At 41.9% G+C, this 19,552-nt stretch overlaps 1 protein-coding gene across 3 annotated transcripts in view; it reads right to left on the reverse strand.

The window, feature by feature from the left end:
• Nucleotides 1-1,980: 1,980 nt before the first annotated feature.
• vps13d (vacuolar protein sorting 13 homolog D) overlaps nucleotides 1,981-19,552 on the reverse strand; it is a 93,347-nt gene continuing 75,775 nt past the window's right edge. For all 3 annotated transcript variants that reach the window (XM_024270030.2, XM_024270029.2, XM_024270031.2), the window contains exons 61-70: nucleotides 15,524-15,673; nucleotides 15,351-15,447; nucleotides 15,100-15,248; nucleotides 14,860-14,994; nucleotides 14,019-14,186; nucleotides 12,837-12,969; nucleotides 9,622-9,817; nucleotides 5,368-5,499; nucleotides 5,047-5,287; nucleotides 1,981-2,587 (exon numbers count right to left, since the gene is read on the reverse strand). In XM_024270030.2, the coding sequence (XP_024125798.1) occupies nucleotides 2,456-2,587; nucleotides 5,047-5,287; nucleotides 5,368-5,499; nucleotides 9,622-9,817; nucleotides 12,837-12,969; nucleotides 14,019-14,186; nucleotides 14,860-14,994; nucleotides 15,100-15,248; nucleotides 15,351-15,447; nucleotides 15,524-15,673 (1,533 nt within the window). In that variant the 3' untranslated portion in view covers nucleotides 1,981-2,455. The remainder of the gene's footprint in view (nucleotides 2,588-5,046; nucleotides 5,288-5,367; nucleotides 5,500-9,621; nucleotides 9,818-12,836; nucleotides 12,970-14,018; nucleotides 14,187-14,859; nucleotides 14,995-15,099; nucleotides 15,249-15,350; nucleotides 15,448-15,523; nucleotides 15,674-19,552) is intronic.

Consider the following 19,552-nt stretch of genomic DNA (forward strand, 5'->3'; position numbering starts at 1 on the left):
TTTTTTTTTTTTTTATTCTATTCTTTTTTCCCCTCTGTTTTTACACCAGAGGGTGCTAATTATGTGTTTCTCCACCACCACCAACGCATAGATGATCACAATAATAATAATTATCAATTTCATTTGAAGCGCCTTTCTCGTCACTCGAGCATAGTTCAAGTTCAAAGTTCAAACAACTTTATTTATCCCCGAGGGGCAATTCTATTTTTAGATGCAGAGAGTGCCTTCAATCAACAAGTTACACATTACACAGGAGCATAGAGAGAAATAAAAATAATAATAAGGGGAGAAAAACTGTACAATCCTATGATTCCTTAATACAGGAGAGGTCTGACGTTGAATAAAAGATACAATATATACAAGGAGAAAGTATAAAAATATTACACATAAATATATATATATATACATATATATATATATATATATATCTATACACACACAAGATGACATAAAGTGACGTAGTGTGTTTGTGATAATTTAGTTTAATTGCACTGATTAGCTGGATTCTAGGTCAGCGTTAAGTAGCTGGACTGCTCTTGGTATGAAGGTGCGATGTGAGGGGAGCCATTCCAACTCTTGATGCATGACATGGGAGGGGTCTTGAAGGATTTTGTTGGCTTTCTTTGTTGTCTGTTGATCACACAGGGTGGCAAGAAGTCTGATTGGCTGCTCAATGATTTTTGAGCAGACTTTAACAATATGTGTGAGACGCTTTTTGTTCTGCACTGTTAGCGAGTGGAACCAGCAGATGAATGACAAGGTAATTACATTTTGAATTAAGGTGTAGTAGAATCTGGTCAGGATGTCACTGCTTGTTCCAAATGATTTTAATTTTCTCAGGAGGTATTGTCTCTGACTGCACTTTGCTAAGATAGCTTCTGTGTTGGAGGAGAACCTCAGGAGGTCATCAAAGATTGTTCCCAGGTATTTGTACTCACTGACAAATTCTTCTGGCTCTCCATGAAGGATGGTGGGGGCTGACTCAGCCAATTGTTTTCTGTCTGGGGGAGAAGGTCACTATCATCTCTTTTGTTTTGTTGATGCTGAGCTCCAGGTGTGAGTTTTCACACCACTCCATGAAGTCCTGTATGGCCGTGCTGTGGTGTTGCATACTGTACAGATGGACTAGAAAGCCGTAATTGTGTGATTTCTTATTGAACTTTACAATTGCATTCTTTACTATAGCACGTTGCTGTTTAGAGTGAGGTCACCTGGACCCTACAGGACAGCACATTCGACAATAGATATTGCCCACCTTGGCGTGTGAAAAGGTTAAAGAACTGTGTAAATTCAAAATTCTCATTCTCTCTTTCTCTGTTTGTCTATCTCCCTTCTTTCCTCTCTATTTCTGTCTCTCTCATCTGTCTCTGTCTCTCTCTCTCCTCTTTCTTTCGTCTCTATTTCTCTCTCTCTCTTTCACTGTCTATCCCTCTCTCCCTCTTAACCCCTTCACATACACCTCAACAGATAACTGTTTCTCAATGCACACACAAATACAACAAGGGATTCCTACATCCCAATTGCACAAGATTTCCTTCAAAAAAGAATTTACATTTACGGTACCGTTACCCTAACCCAGAACGAGATGCAATACCACACAGGGTATTAGATACTGTACCGAACCTGACTTGTTATCTGACGTGATATCTGATGCAAACCGGGACCAGGCTAAGGCACTAGTTAGGGTAGGAGTACCTAGCGCTATGCGTCCCGGTACTGGACTGGTTCTGGTTTGCGGCCCAGAGGTTGGGACCCGTGATTTAATGGGAACCACCAGCACCTCAAAAAAACGGCGTGTTAGGGACACCCAAAATGTCAACTTTTGACGAGTATTGGGTGAGAACATGTTGAGTCTGTGCTCCTGTCCTAGTTTGACAGTAGACGAAAAAACAAATATAAGGCATGATCTGCATGGTGCTGTGATCAAAATAAACCGGTTTGAACCTACAGATTTTAAAACGAAGAAACAAACACCCAAAGTACTGCAGCCTTTTTTCTTTATTCAATACAGTGTGGAGCACACACTGAACCAGAACAACGGATTACCCTGTTGGTGAGGGACAAGTTTACAGACACAGGAAAACTTGGCTCAATTAAAAACTTTAAAGACAGGTAGAAACACAGAAAGGTGTCTGACTGGAATTTGTAGAGTGAATTGTGTTTTCTCAGTTGATGTATTAGTGCAATTTATTATCCTCTCCTCTAATAAACCTCTTGTACACAAAATAGAAATTTAATAAAGGCAGTTGGTTACATTATCCCCTTCTGCTATTTGTTTCCAATATGAACACACTATTTACACTGGATTATCCATTTAACTTTATGTACAGTAGGACGACGGCAGTAACTGCATCAGTGTTCTGTCCAGTTAGCGGTCTGTCCCTTTACAAAAGCAGAATCAGGCTGAATAAAGTCACACATAGTCTATGGAGAAGTTCAGCATAAAAACGTCTGGTCAGGATTCAAGCAGTAAGCAGTCTTCGTTCTCGCTGCCAGGTAGCATTAGCTGCTGCTCGTAGTAGAGACTCTTGGCATAGTTGATTTCTTGAGAGATCTTGATGGCCAGACTCTCACTCTTCACGTGCACCTGCAGAGAAAATACACAAGACAGTGAGCAACCAGAAGAAGTGGATTTACTTCCCAGTGATAATCTACTGATGCTGGATTGGGGCATCTGCAGTGGTTATGCAGATTCCTACCAATGGGATTGTAACAGATGTAAAAAGCAGCATGGCATGCAAAACGAACACAAATGGCAGTGTGTTGAGCAGATGGTGCACGAGGGACACGTGAAGTTTAATGGTAATTATCTGCATTCTACATTTATTGAAAGACATCACAACTTTGCAACAGTAATAGTTCAGTTTGGATGACTTATGAATGAAGGTGAACTGAAGGAAAAGAGGCAGTTCATCCACCAAAAAACCCTTACAACAGTTTGTGACAGTTAATAGATATTGACAAGGCATTGTGGGAAAAGAAAGGGAAAAAAGAGGGAAATTAAAAGACCAAAAAACACATTTGAACATTACCTGGAAAAAAACTTTGATCTGTTGAAACCCCAGATCATGTATGTAGGGTTTCTTGATGTGTTAAGTGTAATTTATGACCATAGGTATGATAAATGATTATATGTGTGTGATTTTGTATTATCAAACTTGTTTTTTTGTTTTCTTAAGCTCCTGCTTCTAAAGTGCAAGCATAGTGTGACCTTTTCAGAGGGACTGAATATTCTACCTGTGGTTTCTGAAAAAAAGGAAGCACTTGACTTTCCACTAAAGACAGGATGTGCCGCTTACGCCTCTGTCATACCTCTAGGAACAAAAAAAAAGCAACCTTCAGCAAGAAAAGGCAGGAAGGAGCCCAGCAATAGCGCAAAGAAAAGACTATAACGACGCCTCCTGCTTGATGACCGCACTTCTTCTTTTGGCCGCTCGACTCGACGTCGTCTCTGCACCACCTCGGTGGAACTTATACAGTTTTTACTCTGTCCCGTATTCCGTGGGAGAAAATAACCTGCTAAGGTAGAAAAACAAAATAATAAAAAAATCAAACCCGCATAGGGTATTACATAGACTCCATGTTCGCCCACGGCTGAAAAGGGGAACAAAAAATAACTTTTGTATTTAGCCTCCTGTCGTAAATAAACGGGTTGACATACCCAAATAGATTTTTTTCCTTCTTTTTATATCTGACCTCCGCCACTGAAGACAACCTAACAACAACCAGGTAAGCCCCAGACCCCGCAAGCCTGAGAGACATCAATAAAAATAAATACCTTTTCTTTTTTGTTACCAAGGAGTATGTGTATCATATGAAAAAAATAGACCTATAAAAAACTTAGGCCTGAAATTGTCATGAATTTGTAGAAGGTTATCTTATATGGTTTTTATTCTGTAATATGTAAACATACTGTAGTTGGGTGGTATCTACGATGGATTGATCTCATGTGCCTTTTAAAGTCCTAACTGAGTGTAATTAAATAGTGATGTTTAGTGAACCTCAATAGGCAGACAGCACGAGTCTCTCTCCCTCTCTCGTGGTTAAATAATAAAAGAGTAGTTTCACACACCCATTCCATGTGTGTAAAAAAAAAACTGGGAAGCACGAGTCTCTCTTCCTCTCTCGTGTCTAAATAATAAAAGAGTACTCTCACACACTTATTCCCCGTGTGTAGAAAAAACTGGGAATCACGAAAGTCTCACTCGTGAATAAGAACCAAAGAGAGGAGCTATAAACCTAAAAACAGGCAGTCAATCCCTGTTACAGGCGGCCGCTCAACAGATCTGACCACTTTTTTTGTTAAGCCAGCATTACTTACACAGGGATGCATGATTTGGTAACAGGCTCTTCATTGTACAATTTATAGGCAGGTTTTTGAACCCATCAGAACCCGTTTTTGAACCCGTTCAGGAATGAGCTAATACTGGAAAAAAGGTTCACCCATCAGCATGACAGTGACTGAAAGCATAATGCTTGACGTGGCCAAATCAAGAGAATTAAATGTTTGAAGATGAGGTTCTTCCCACCTGATCAACAAAGTGTTGAAACATGTGGACCACACACAACCAGAACCAGGAGTTAATGAGAAAAACTGACAAAAGGCTTGGTTAAAACTAAGTTGTGATGTCATTGAGCTATTAACAACAACAACTGGGAGGCTTATGAGTAAACATCTCCCCTCAGATTGCTCTGGTGAGCGCTTCTTGTTTGGCTGCAGAGCAGCTGGAAGAGTTTTGGTGTGCTGCGCTGCCAACTAGCATTCGGGTAAATTGAAAACAAAAGCAAGACGCTGAACAACATGTTTGCTTAAAAGTAACTAATTAAATATTGCTTAGACAGTCTTTCAAAATGATACAATTATCAAATAAAATATCGCGATATTTAGCAGAATCAATTTTTCCTACAACTCTAATGGAAACACAAAAAGATGTCCGATTGTAAAGTGCAAAAAAACAAAACAACAAAAAAAAAAAACGGTTTTTAATTACACTGTCTCAAAACAGAAAAGAACAAGTTTTAATTTTTGTGAATATTCAGTCTCACCATGGGCTTCTGGTGGGAGGGTCCCGGAATAGCCACTCCACTTGTTGTGTTTTCTGCCTTCTTGGTAAGCTGTAGATAAACTTTTCCGTGATCCTTGGACACTAGACAGTGGTAGAGGTCGTCGTATTTAACCTCTAGGAAGATGCCCTCACGGTCTACGTACTCCCCCGGCTTCAGGAAGTAGACCACCTTCGAGGAGATGAGGACGCTGTAGGTGTCGATGGGCTCTACAGCGATGAAGCTAGTGTGGCAGGAAGACAGAGAGATAAGAGCTTAATGGAAAATTAATTTTAGGATAGCAAGTAGAGAGTGAAGACTCACAACTCTGAGTGAATGTTGTCAGTGAGGCGGAAGAGTTGCTCCTGACCGTCCGCCTGCACGGCCGAATACCGCGGCAGCAGATCCTGAGGTCCTTTACAACAACGGGGCTTTCGGACTCGCTGCACTCCCAGCCTGAAATAACATGTAAAACTCAGGACTTTCACATTCTGTCTTAATCTGTGGTTTATTAAATTATGTTTATGCACAAATCAATATTCTAATCTCAAGCCTTAAAGCTTACAAACAAACAAAGCAATGTACATTTCTGCTGGCCAAAAACATGCTTCATAGGTTAAATGGTGACTCTACGTTGTCCCTACAGTTGGGCAAAAAATATTCAGTCACCCACCAATTGTGCAAGTTGTCCCACTTAAAATGATAAGAGAAGCCTCTCATTTTATCAAAGATACACCTCAAATATCAGAGACAAAATGAGAGAAAAAAATATCCAGAAAATCACAATGTCTGATTTTTAAAGACATTTTAATTCATTAAAGACGTTTAATGTATTATAGCTTCTTTTATTCAATGTATTTGTAAATGATGGGGGAAAATAAATATTTGGTAAATAAGATAGGTTCATAACAATACTTTGTTATAAATCGTTTGTTGGCGTTGACAGCAGTCAAAGCTTTTCTATAAGTCTTCACAAGGTTTTCACAAACTGTTGCTGGTATCTTGGTCCATTCCTCCATGCAGATCTCCTCTAGAGCAGTGATGTTTAACAGCTTAGAAGGAATCCCATCAGATGGACAAGAAGAGGGTTTCATCTTAGTCAGCAAAACTGATATGTCCTCTAAAGTGACAGGCTTAAAAGTTGACCATGTTTGTGAAACAGGCTCCACTGCAACAAAACCATCACAACAAAGGGGTGGGAGTTGGGCTTTGATCCTTCTATTCTTGTTTACAAAAAAACTCAAGAAATTTATTGCTGTCAGCTTTGCAGAACACAGAGGTTACTAGAGCTGCAGGGCAAACAATAGAATTTATGGTGTCAAACAAAACTTTAGGGCTCTGCTTGTTCAGGGATATTAGCTGGCGGAAGTAGTCAGATCTGGCTTCTTTCACCTTCTCATTGTATGAGGACACGAGATCCCTAAGGTGTAGCCTGTGGACCATGAGATTGGTGGATTTCAAAAGACGCTCAGTTTGACGACACTGTCTCTTTAAATTTTAAATAGTTTCATTAATCCAGGGATGCACTTTTTTCGGTGATAAGTTGGATTTGACAGGAGCCACTTGATCCAGAATTCTGACACAGTGATCACTAAAACAATCAACCAGACTGTTCACATCGAAACATTCCTCAAACAAGTAGGGGTTCGGGAGTGTTGGCAGTGATAATGCGCCTTCGAGACATGATGGTTGAAGAAGCAGGCTCAGATGGGACATTTAACTCAAAGAAGACACAACTGTGATCACTCATATGCACATCCTCCAGACACAGATTAGCAATGCTCAGTCCAAGAGTAAAAACTAAGTCCAGAGTGTGGCCCTTCTGATGGGTGGGGTCAAAGACATACTGTTCAAAATTAAAAGTTTCAGTTAAAGATAAAAATTCCATTGCAGAACAGGATGAGCTGTCAGTTACATGAAAGTTAAAATCGCCAAGTATTAAGACCTTTTCTAGTTTTATAATTGAAGTCAGGAAGTCACTAAAATCCTGTAAAAAGGAGGCAGCAGGACCAGGGGGTGAGGGGGGGGGGTATACCAGCACACAGTAAAATGGATTTGAGGATTCAACTTTGATTGAAAAAAATTCAAAAGAAGAAAAAGATTGTGAGTTTAGGTCTCTGCAGGTGTAGTTGTCTTTGTAAACAACTGCCACACCCCCTCTGTGGCGAAAGGGGCGGGGATTCCAAATGACAGAACAGCCATCCAGACAGAGTTCATTTAAATGAATAAACTCCCCCTCCTTCTGCCAAGTCTCAGTTTGACACATGAAGTCCAGCTCTTTTCTTGAAAAAAGTTTGTTCATTGAGAAGGATTTATTGGAAATAGACCGGGTATTCAGCAATCCAAGCCATATTGGAGGTAGTGACGTCATGATTGGAGCGATGGCCGGGCTCGCTGGGATTGGTCGCAGGCACGATGAGCGGTCACATGACCTCCAGCTGGGTGTCCGCTGCAGTGGAAGCCGCGTGAACACCGGTGTAAACACGGAAGTACAGGAAGGTGGCGGGATCCAGAGGACAGAGCGCCGACATTGTAGAGGCTCCAGAACAGCAGCCAGGATAATTCAAGCAGGCGATGACAGCGGGGTCTCGCCGCTGATATCTTCCTGAAGGGGAATCGAGCCCAGACATCTTGCGCGTTTCCCATAATGCAGATCCGGGCCGGTAATTCCCAAGTGTAAGGCTCGTCTGCACTTTACCTGGAGTCCAGCCCTAAGACCTCTCTTTCTCTGCTTTCTCCTTCTTCCTGGAGGTCAAGGTGGCAACAGGGCATCTAATGAGCCCGGCGCAGAAACGAATGGTGGAGGAAATGTTTGTCTGTAGCCGTCCCATGTCCCAGACAGAAACTCCATTTGGTCTTTGATGTGAAGGAGAAAGTCTCGACCAAAGGTCCGCAAAGCAGAAACATATCCGTCTGTCAGTCGGGCTGATATGATCACATATGTAGTGAAAATAATCAAAAACAATCTACATAGTAGGAGCGGAGCGGAGGCATTGCCGTACACAGACGCCAATCATCCCCAAGAAGCAACATCATAAAACAACCAGGACTAAGTAACAAACTAGGATGGGCGGGACCTATCTACACACACACACTCTATAGTTACACACACGCTTGTTGTACAAAATAGTCTCCACATTTAAACTAAACATAATGTACTCAATCCAACTGTAACTGCAGCTCACACGCTCCATCATACAAACCCATTCAGATAAAGACTTTCATTCTGTCACACAAACGGTTAGTGCTAAGGTGAGCTGACACCTGTGCTCAGGTGAGTGTTTATGTTTCGCTGAGGTGGATGGTGATGGAATGTACTCCGGCGGTGAATGCCCGGCCATCGCCACGCCAAGACCCCCCGCCGGGGCAGCAGCTGCAGCCAGGACCCCCCAACATCCGCCATGGAGCCGCGAAGTGAAACTGCCCGCCAGGCAATCCAGCCAAACACCCAGACCACACACCTGAGAGCAGGATGGAGTTTTGTAGAGAACTAGTTCTCGAGAGCAAGGACTGGAGCCCGCACCACCGAGACCTGGACACCCCCAGGCTCCGATGTGGTTTGATCCCCTGCTCTAGATCTTAAATCTCGGGGATCCCACTCCCAGCGTGGAGAGGAGACCGCCAGGCCCAGGAGACCGGCACCCAAGAGACTAGACCACCAGGCCGAGGTTCCCCGCCCCCTCCCCCGCCAGGGATGGGGTAGGGGACAGAAGGTCGAAGGTCCACCTTCCTTGTGTGATACATGCTTGTTAGAGTGTATGTTTGTGGTGTTAGAGGTGTGTGTACTAAAGGGGTGCGGTTAAAATTGGTGAGAAGGCCTTAACAGGGCACCTCCTGATTTCTCGCAGAGATGCCCCGTCACCCTCCCACCAGCGGCCCTACATGTCTATGGTGCGGTTAAAATTGGCGGGAGGGGCACTGAAAGGACATCGACTGTTTGCTGGCAGTGATGTCCAAGCACCCCCCCACCAAGGGTCCTAAATGTCTAAGGTGCAAATAAAATCGAGGGGAGGGGCAAATCCTTGCAGCGGCCACAGGAGGAGGGCCACTGGCAGGTAGTCCCCCCCCCCCCCCAGCGCGCTGCAATGGAGACACCCTCCCCTTCACCCTAATGCATGTTTGTATGAGAAAGGGGATGTGTTGGGGTCAGCTGGTAGACTGACCCCCGATGGTGGGTTAGACAGAAATCTGGATGTTTGTAGGTGAACAAATACTTATTTTCCATCATAATTTACAGATAAATTCTTTAAAAATCGGACAATGTGATTTTCTGGATTTTTTTCTCATTTTGTTTTCATGGTTGAGGTAATGAAAGCTGCAGACCTCTCACATCTTTTTAAGTGGGAGAACTTGCACAATTGATGGTTGACTGAATACTTTTTTGCTCCAGTGTAGGTGTAAATACAAGTGTCCTGCCTTTACCCAACAATGGCTGTGATCCAGCAACCCTGTGTGCCCGAAAGGGATTAAGGGGGTTTAGAAAGGGGATGCATGGAGAACAGACAATACAGACAGTACAGTCTTTCTATTCATTTCTGTGTTTCTGTGTTCCAAGTGTGAAGTAGCACATAGGCTCACCTGTGGCTGCTGAGACTGGCCATGTCTCGTACTGTTTGAGCAGTCTCTGAGGCGAAGTCCAGAGCTCCAGCAACAGGTTTAGTTACAGTTCCTACCAGACCTTTCCCCAATCCAGAAAAGAAGCCGCTGACTCCACCTTCCATCTTCACCCCCTCTACTGTGGAGGTGATGATGCTCGTCATGCCTCCAATAATACCTGTGAAAGAAAGGTTGTGTAAAGGTTTGTACTTCTGTAGGGTTATCAAACAAATTGAAACACAGCAGAATTTTATATAGCTGTTTTCACTTCTAGCTCAGAAGTTTCGTTGTGACGATACAAATCAAAATAGATTCTATCGTATTCAGAGTGCTCAGTTCTTCTCTTTATGTACATGTCAGTTATTTTCTCACAAAGATGATAATGATAGTGTTTATAGGTTTTGAAATACTTTACACATTTTATTAATTTTATTTAGTTTTTTATAGTTGATTCAGATTGCCAACATTGTTTGATTTTGTTTTAATGCCAGAAATAAATGAAGGAGAAAAGCTGCATGATTCATTAAAGGCTTAATAAACTATTGTATTTATGTTTAGTTAGCATATAGCTTAAATACTTCAACTTTTAAGATAATAATGGTTAAGGTGTGTGTTTTACATCCAGTAAACGCACGACCTGATTAGTTGACCAATCAAAAACAAAAACAAAAAAAATCAGAGATTAGTCGACTATTAAAATAATAATTTGTGGCAGCCTTAGTTTGGAGGTTGCAGGAGAACGGGACATTTCAGACTGCATTGGTGGAGGAGGAATGATGGTGTGGGCTTGTTTTTCAGGCCCCCTAGATTCAGTGAAAGAACTCTGAATGAAACATTTTGGACAATTCCGGTCTCCAACTTTGTAGGAACAGTTTGGAGCTTCTTCTTCCAATGACTGTACACCAGAGCACAAAGCAAGGTCCATAAAGACATGGAGGATAGGGACTGGACTGGACTGCAGAGTCCTGACCTGCACCCCATAGAACCTTTAGGATGAATTAGAGCAGAGACTGAGAACCAGACCTTCTCCACCAACATCAGTGTGACCTGAACAATGAGCTTCTGGAAGAAGAATTCCTACAAACTCTCCTCTACCTTGTGGTTCCCAGAAGAGTTGAAGCTGGAACATCTGTAGAAGGTGGACCAGCATCATCCTGAACTCTATGGGTCAGGAATGGGACGGCACTGAAGCTCATATGTGAGTCGAGGCAGGTTCAATTCAATTCAATTTTATTTATATAGCCCAATATCACAAATTCAATTTGCCTCATTGGGCTTCATGCCTGTAGTTTTTACAGATGCACAGATGGAGTCATAAAATATGCACAATAGGTAAAAACTAAACAGACTATAAAGAACGGTCATCCCTGTCCTTAGACCCTCCCTCGCGGTAAGGAAAAACTCCTAAAAAAACCTGAGTCAGGAAAAAAAGAAGAAACCTTAGGGATTCCCACATGAGGGAGAGATCCCATCCCAGGACGGACAGGCGATACCAGAACGGTTAAAGAAAAGTTAGCTGCTAAAACTGCATATATGAGTAGAGTTCATTCATATAGAGCTGAGGGACGAGTGATGATTAAGTCCATAGTCCAGATGAAGCAGAACTGCAGTCCACGACCAGGAGCAGGAGGACAGACGACCCACCAGGAATAACTCCCATTTAGAGATGCAGGATGGTGTCGGGGCTTCATCCAGATGGGCGGGGCTTCGTCAGGATCACCAACAAGTCTCCCGGAAACTCCCGGAAAGGTGAGACAATACTTTTGGTAATTTACTGTATGTGTTTCTCCTCCAACACTCTGGATTTATTTATTCGTCCGACGTTAATGGTAAGAGATTAAACGTTCACTAAGTATTAACCAAGTAAGTTGTTAAATGAACAAATCTGCACACGGGTTAAGATCTGAATATACATATCTCCACCTATTTGGGCAACTTTTAACTTTACAAATGAGGTCTCTAGTCACCAGCCACAACAGTTGAGAAAACAGACTTCAGCTTAACCCTGCTCAGCTATGCCTTTGGGCTAGCAGTGATTCTGCTCACGGTGAAAATTATCATTCAGAAAATAAATGAGTTTCTTGATATTCTGTCATTTATTCTTTAATATTTTATTTAGTATTTAATATTACATTAATCTTAAAGGAGGTACCAAGATGAGGAATACCAAAAGCTTTTAATTTTCTTGTATGCTTATATTTTTGGATAAGAAAAAAAAAGCAACAAAACACCTAAAAGTCCCAGTTTGAACAAATACTAAACGGGTGAGACACACTGAGGCCAGAATTGAAAAGTGATGTTGATTCTTTTAAAAACTGCAGTCAGGGCAATGTCATTGGCTATTTGAAGAACTGCCCAGATATTTTCAAAAAGTGACAGTCTCACAATGTTTAGAGGGGGAAGATTGGAGAGTTACATCCTAAGAACACTGCACTCACTGTGCAAACATCCTGGTTTGAGGCTACGTTTCTGCATGGGGACAGGACGACTGATCCATATGAAGGACAAGAAAGCCAAGTATAGTGAGATTTTGGGCTAAAACCCCTTTCCATCAATGAGAACATTGGGGATGAATCATGTCTGGAAACATGTCTCTTCCAGTAGGACAATTATCTCAAACGTACAAAGGAGTAGCTGCATAAAAAGGATTTCAAAGTTATGGAGTGTTGACGCCAATCTCTGGATTTTAATCCAATAGATAATCTGAGAGGGAGTAGAAAGTGTGTATTTTCCAGCAACAGCTTCAAAACATCACAGCTCTTGAGAAGATCTGAATGGAAGAATGGACCAAACTAGCAGCTACACTGCAAACCTGCTGAAGATCTACAGGAAACCTTTGACCTCTTTCATTGGTACCAGAGTTACATGACAAAGTATCGAGGTGAACTTTTGCTGTCATAATGTCAGAAGTTTCTGCTCTGTTATCAAATAAATTCAGTGGTTTAATGGATTCTCCTTTTTTAATTTCTGTCAATGATGAACATTACAGAACAAACTCATCTATTTCAATAGTGGGAATACTTGCAGAATCCGTGACTAACAAATGCTTTTTTATTCACCCTAGTTTACATAATTTGACTCAGGATTTAAAAAAAAGATGAGACACCTTCATTTACACATTTACGTTCAGAGGGTTCTTCATTGTGAACATTTAATAAAATTGCTCAAATCAGAACATAAAAGTCTACAAGCTGTACCGTGAGCCAGCCCGTGAATCCCTGCCACTAGGTGCTCTCCACTGGTTGCGCCGTGGTATCTGATGTATTCTCGTTCACTTTGATGGCGATTGTCCATCGTCTTCCCGAGTCCGTCTGATAAAGTCCCTGCAAACTGACACACAAAAACACATGCTGCTTCATACGGCACATTATCCTGCATGGGATGGTTCATACTGTCATGCTAATGTACCCCATGTGGTCTTTATTTTATTCATTTTACCAAAATCTTCTTTTCTATCTTTATTTTCTTAATCTGAGAAAGTTCTGGGCACAGACTTTTATTTTGGTAGTTACTACTACTAGCGCTACTTCCTGTCTGCTCGCGGCATCCCCTTCAGTCTCTGGGGAAACGGCAGAGAGGAGGTAAGCTGCAGGCTTTGCTCTAGCTATATAAGAGAAAAAACATAAAGTTTACATGAAGTTTTAAATGAGGAACTGTACTGATAATTGGTTAAAATGTTATTTACACTGTTTTTATTTTTGTTGGTTTTGGGAATGTGTGAACATTACGTGTGAACTTAACATGTGTAACTTTAACATGTGTGTGTGAACTTAACGTGTGAACATAGCATGTGTGTGAACTTAGCGTGTGTGAACATAACAAGTGTGAACTTAACATGTATGAACTTAACATGTATGAACTTAACATGTGTGAACTGAACATGAGCATAATGTTTGAACTTAACAAGTGTGAACTTAACACGTGTGGGAATTTAACGTGTGTGAACTTAACATGTGTGTGAACTTAACATGTGTAACTTTAACGTGTGTGAACTTAACGTGTGTGAGCATAATGTTTGAAATCAACATTTATGAACTTAACGTGTGAATTTAACTGTGTGAACATAACATGTGTGTGAACATGACATGTGTGAATTTAACTGGGTGAACATAACATGTCTATGAATTTAATATGTTTGTGAACTTAACATGTGTGACTTTACAATGTGTGTGAATCTCTCTTGTGAGTGAGTTTGCCATGGTTGTGAACTAATATGTGTATATTTATAATGGATGTGAACAGGGGAAATTTTAAATCTTTTTTTCTCTCTCACGACTTTTAGAAAATATTAGCAGATTCAGACTTTGTGCTGCTACAATCATAGAAATGTCCACAAGATCCAGGAGGAGCTGATTGTGAAGAGGTCAGTAGACAAAAACCTTGGCAGCGGAGTTGGAGACGCCATGGGTGACGTTGCGAATGAGACCCCCCACATTTCCATACTTGATGAGCTCAGACACGCCTTCGGTGACATCGTTAAGAAGGCCCATGGGGTTTCCCAAGAAGTCTACAGAGCCAAGGATCTGAGCTGCTTGGCTCATTAGCTCCTGTAGACAAAGCAGAGCACAGAAAATGTTTGACTCAAACAAGGTTCAGTGTGAAGGTTCAGTTATCTGGACTCTGAAAACTGAGGTGAGGATTTGGACTTGAGACTCAGAGACCTGACACTTGAATTCAGACTTAATCCCAAAAACTTGGGATTTGTAAACGTTCATGTTGGTTGTTTTTATTTTCTAGCTCCAGAACATTGCTTTCAGCTCTAAAAATACAATGCAGAAACATCAACCATCGGTTGTTGTGTTCCCACTAATTCTTTAAAACTAGTTTAACTAGAAAAGCCGCATTACTTGCAATAATGGCAATGTAAATGCTTTTTTTGCTGAATGTGGTTGCTGAAGAAATTTACTTTAACTGATGAAAAATCCCTTTAACAAGCTGAACGTTTCGATACCAAGCATGAAGAAATTGCTAAAGTGGAATTAAGTTTTTACGGTCCAAAATATATACGGAAGAAGACATAAACTATAATATTAATATTAAAAAAGAGAAACATATCACAGTTGTGTGAATACTTTATAAGCATTCACACAATGATAATTATGTCAACATAATATTCCTTTCTGCTACAGGTTTTCAGACTCAACAGAAACTTGCAGAAGGAAACTTGTTAACATATCTTGCTTAAGGGAGCGTTCTCCACAGCGATACGAGTCCTCTCACCTCCCTGAAGTGCTTAAGGATGTCATTAAAGATGATCTCCTGGGTCTCATAGGGGTGCACTCTGGTGAACGGGTACATGTTGATGACGGCATCTTCAAAGCGAACCAGAGGAAACCCCAGAGTCCCTTTCAGGGCCTATTGGACAAAAGAAAAACAACCAGTCATGTTAAGCTGCAACATCCAGTTTGTCTTATTTGACCTCAGCCCCACTTGAGATGCTTTCATGCGAGGTGTGGCTACCTTTAAATCAGGAGGCAGTTTTTGGGACGTGAAGACACTGAGTTTAATTTGAGGGAGGCTGATCTTCAGGTTCTCAAAGTAGTAGCGTTTGGGAGGACCTGCCTCCTCACTGGGCCTCTCAGGAACACTTTCATCCAGCATTTCCAGCTCTGCTTTACACAAGGTCAAGTGTTACTAAACTGAAGCGCAAAACACCAACAGAACATATACATAACTTCTCAAAACTATGACAAGTTACGATGAAAACCCACCAGCTTCTGCCTCTCCATACCCAAAGAAGCTGAGCAGTTTGAGCAGCAGCTTCTCCTCGATGATAATAGTGAAACGTTGGGCTGTCACCATCAGGTGCTAAACAGAGACATCATCAGTGACAGTAGCAGGTGACTTTGGGTACATCAGCAGATGTAACTTGTTTCAAACTCACCTTGAAGAGTTCTGTGAGGATGAGAGAGCTGGGAACCTTGACGGAGTTGACCTGCAGGGCGGGGCCACTTTCATTCAAGTTGCTGTCACTAGAATGGGGAGTCACGCACAGCATGACTGGTTGGGTACTGCCAAGCAGTTGGTTATCCACCTGATTGGATCAGGATTAACACATAGAAAACACTAGATCAGAAAAGCTCTAGAAACTCTGACGTCTACAGAGAACAGGTCTTTGAGTCATCAGGCTTCTAGACTGCCACCAGTTCAATGGGAACTATTTTTTTAGTGTTGCACCTAATGAAGGCTGCACCTACATTAGAGGTTTCCCCTCTTACTTGTCCTGTCCAGCAGTTGAGCAAACAGAGGAAGTCCCCTTGTGCTGGACAGATTTTACTGTTTGAGGTTTGAATTTCAGGGTTCTCTTTTATCTAGTTTCTCTTCTGTGAAAATCATTTCTCCTTTAGCTCATGACCCACGAGAGTATGCGCATCTTCCCTAACCAAAAACCCTGGTTTAACACAGATGTACGCGATAAAATCAAGAAATGCATGCAGCCTTCAAATCAGGAGAGGTCACAAAGTATAAACGCACTCCCTACGACTTCCAGAAATCCATCAGGACTGCCACAAGAAGCTACAATCAGAAACTTGAAAGCTGCTACAGGGGAAACAACACAAGAAGACTGTGGCAAGGAATCAAAACCATCACCAACTACAGGACAAAAACAAGCAGATCAGATGTCCAGAACGACATCCAACCAGACAGCCTAAATAACTTTATGCAAGATTCGACCAGAACAATTAAGAAGATCTCGTAAAGGCCTTCTGGGTCCCAAAAGAAGCTACACTGCAGGTGACTCACACACAGGACCTCAGGACCCTGAAGCTGGTGAACCCGCACAAGGCGACGGGATCGGACAACGTATCACAAAGAGTTCTGAAGGCAGCAGAAGCTAGCAGAGGTGTGCACAGACATCTTCAACATTTCCTATCACAGGAAACAGTTCCCTGAGTCTTCAAGTCCTCAGTGATTGTGCCGGTCCTGAAGAAAACTGTCACAACGATGAACGACCTGAGACCTGTAGCGGCAGCACCCCTGCGGTGTTCCTATGCTAACTGTAAGCTCTGCCAAGACCGTCTTTCCCAGTCTCATCACGTGTCGTTTGTCCGTTAGGAAGTCCAGGATCCAGTTTCGGGTGTTTGTGGACACTCCCAGTTCGACGAGTCAGTCAGTTTCCACATCCTGATGGAATTAAAGATGGAGCTGTAATCCAGGAACAGTAACCCACATAGGTGTTCTTGGTGTCCCGGTTTTGGAGGATGGAGTGAAGAGCCACCGTGTCTTCTGCTGATCTGTTGGGGCAGAAGGCGAACTGATAGGCAGGTCTACTGATTGGTCAATCAAGGAGTTGATGTGTGTCAGTACCAGCTCTTCCAGACACGTCATATCTGCAGGAGTGAGTGAATAGTCCAAAGCTATTCTTACTGGACACCAATGACCGCACCTCACTGGACAGCAACAACATCATCTTTAAGTACGCAGATGACACTATCCTGGGTCTCATCAGAAGAGGGGACGAGTCAGCAAACAGAGACCTGGTACACAAGATCACCATCTATGGTGAGGATAATGACCTCGTTCTGGATTACAGAAAGAAAGCCCCAAAAAACCAGTCGCTCACCATCAATGGGACTGTGGTGGAGCAGACCGACTGTTACCAGTTCCTGGGTCTACAGATCACAGTCAGCCTCAGCTGGGAGAGAAACACTGCTGCCACCGTAAAGAAAGCCCAGCAGAGGCTATATTTTATCATTCTGCTGAAAAAGGCCGGACTCAAATGCCAGACCCTCACCCAAGCCTCCAGGGGGCTTGTAGAAAGCATCCTCACCAGCAGACTAACAACTTGGTTTGTTAACACCACCATGAAAGAGAAAAAGATGCTGCAAAGACTCATCAATACAGCAAGAAATATCATCGGTTGTAATCTTCCATCCAACAAGACCATCTACCAACAACGCAGCAGAAGGAGAGAGCTGAAGATCATCAGAGACAGACACCACCCTGCACACGCACTGATCCAGACTCGGGCCACAACCTCAGATTCTGCAGGCCTGAAAGCATCCATGCACACACCACACACTTCCAAAACAGCTTCTTCTCACCTCCAGTCAGAATGTTGGCACAGGACATGAGAGGGAAGACGGAGCCACTCGTAATCCCTCCTGCAGCATTATTTATTTATTTAGTCAGTTATTTAAACTAGTTATCTGTACCCAACTAGTTTAAAAAGACAATGTGCTTTAATGAAAAATTGGGACTCTGTGCAATACCATGTAGTTTAACTGCATTATTCCTCTGCAATATTCATGTATTTCATATATTCTCGCCGTCTTCTTTTTGTATTTTTATATTTGGTTACTGTTTAAACTTGTTGTCTTTGTTGCCCTTGTAGCATGCTACGATGCTTTCTGACGTGTTTCACTTCTCAAACGATGAGACTCAGACCTCCCAAGGCCATAAATTACCTCTGTGAAGATTTTATCGAGACATTTGAGATTCTGGCCTCTCTTGGATGCTAAGAGGCCCAAATGAGGCCTTGAGCCCAAAAGGTCTGACACTTCCCAAGCCCTATTTCTTGATAAGGAAAACGCTGGACAACTCCTATGAAGGATTTACGGAAACAGAGATTTATCCTAAAAGGTCTTCAAAGAATCTTTCTGTCCCACTCCCTGAAGGATCGATGGCAGACCTCTTTGGAATGTAAGGTTTATGACTTTACACCCCTTGGACCAAAGGATGCCCCACACTCAGCTCAGAACAAGCTGAGATGAACCTTTGAATTTACAATTCTTTTATTCACAAATAAAGATTCTAAACATCTGTTCTTTTATTTGTGGTGTTGAATGTGAATAACATGAAAATGACTGAACTTTATTCACAGATTTCAACAGGAAGCAGACAAACTTCCACTATGATCTTTGTTGTTCATTAATATGTGATTTGAACCTGAATATGAGTTTAGACAACATTTAATCGTGTATTGATAAACTGCATGTTAAGAGTTAATGATATGGAATACAATTCATGTTTTGATTTAATCCTCTTTATTTGACAATTAAGAAACATTAGAATTACATGTAGTTGATCATTTTCTATGAGAAATCTCTTCATAGTTGATTGTTTATTCATTAAGAGTTTGAATGTTGATTTTTAAACTTTGTTTAAGCTAAACTCATTCTGATCTAAACTTTATGCAAACTTGCTTTATCACAAAGTATTTCATGATTGTTTTGTTTTCACATCACTCCACTTTTACCATGAGATACACTGATGATCCCACACATCTTTGAATGCTCAGAACATTTAAGAGAAATAACTTTATTTTTTCTTAAATAGTTTAGTCTTAAATAGAAACATGAAACTGTAAGATCCACTGGAGACGTGTGCCTGCAGCCATTCGCTGAAAGCAAGGCCTCCTCTGAGGTCAAAAGGTCATGCACACTCTCACTGGAGTGTAGATGGAGTTTGGGTTTTGAGCAGAGAACAGCTCTAGGAAGAAGAAGAAACTTCTTCAAATTCTTTTGGTCTTGTTTTTATTTTAACTTACCCCACCTAACTAAGTTTGTGCCAAGACCGTTTTTATTTTACTTTATCTTTTTGGTAACTGTCGTGCATTTTTCTTTTAACTCTTTCAAAGCTCATCACCGCCTGTGCTTCTTATTTTTGAAACTGATTGAACGATCCGCTTTGAGACTAAACTCCAGTGAACTTTAAATCCAGCACGCTTTTTCGACGATCATCCAATCTTTTGGCTGTGCAAACCCAGATGACCACCAGAACTTCATCCGGTCGTAAGCTCCAGAAGAGTCTTTGACCGTTCTCCTACACCCTGCGCCAAAGCTGCTGCTGCTTTCCCCATCTCATCGGCCTCAGGAGAAACACCTTTGTCTGGTGAGCTTTGTCTGAAAGTCCAGTCCAAGTCCAGCTTCGAGTCACCGTGGTGAGGAGACCCTCTCAGCAAAACTGTTGC

The sequence above is a fragment of the Oryzias melastigma genome, linkage group LG5, assembly GCF_002922805.2.
Source record: "Oryzias melastigma strain HK-1 linkage group LG5, ASM292280v2, whole genome shotgun sequence".
In the NCBI taxonomy this organism is placed as follows: Eukaryota; Metazoa; Chordata; class Actinopteri; order Beloniformes; family Adrianichthyidae; genus Oryzias; species Oryzias melastigma.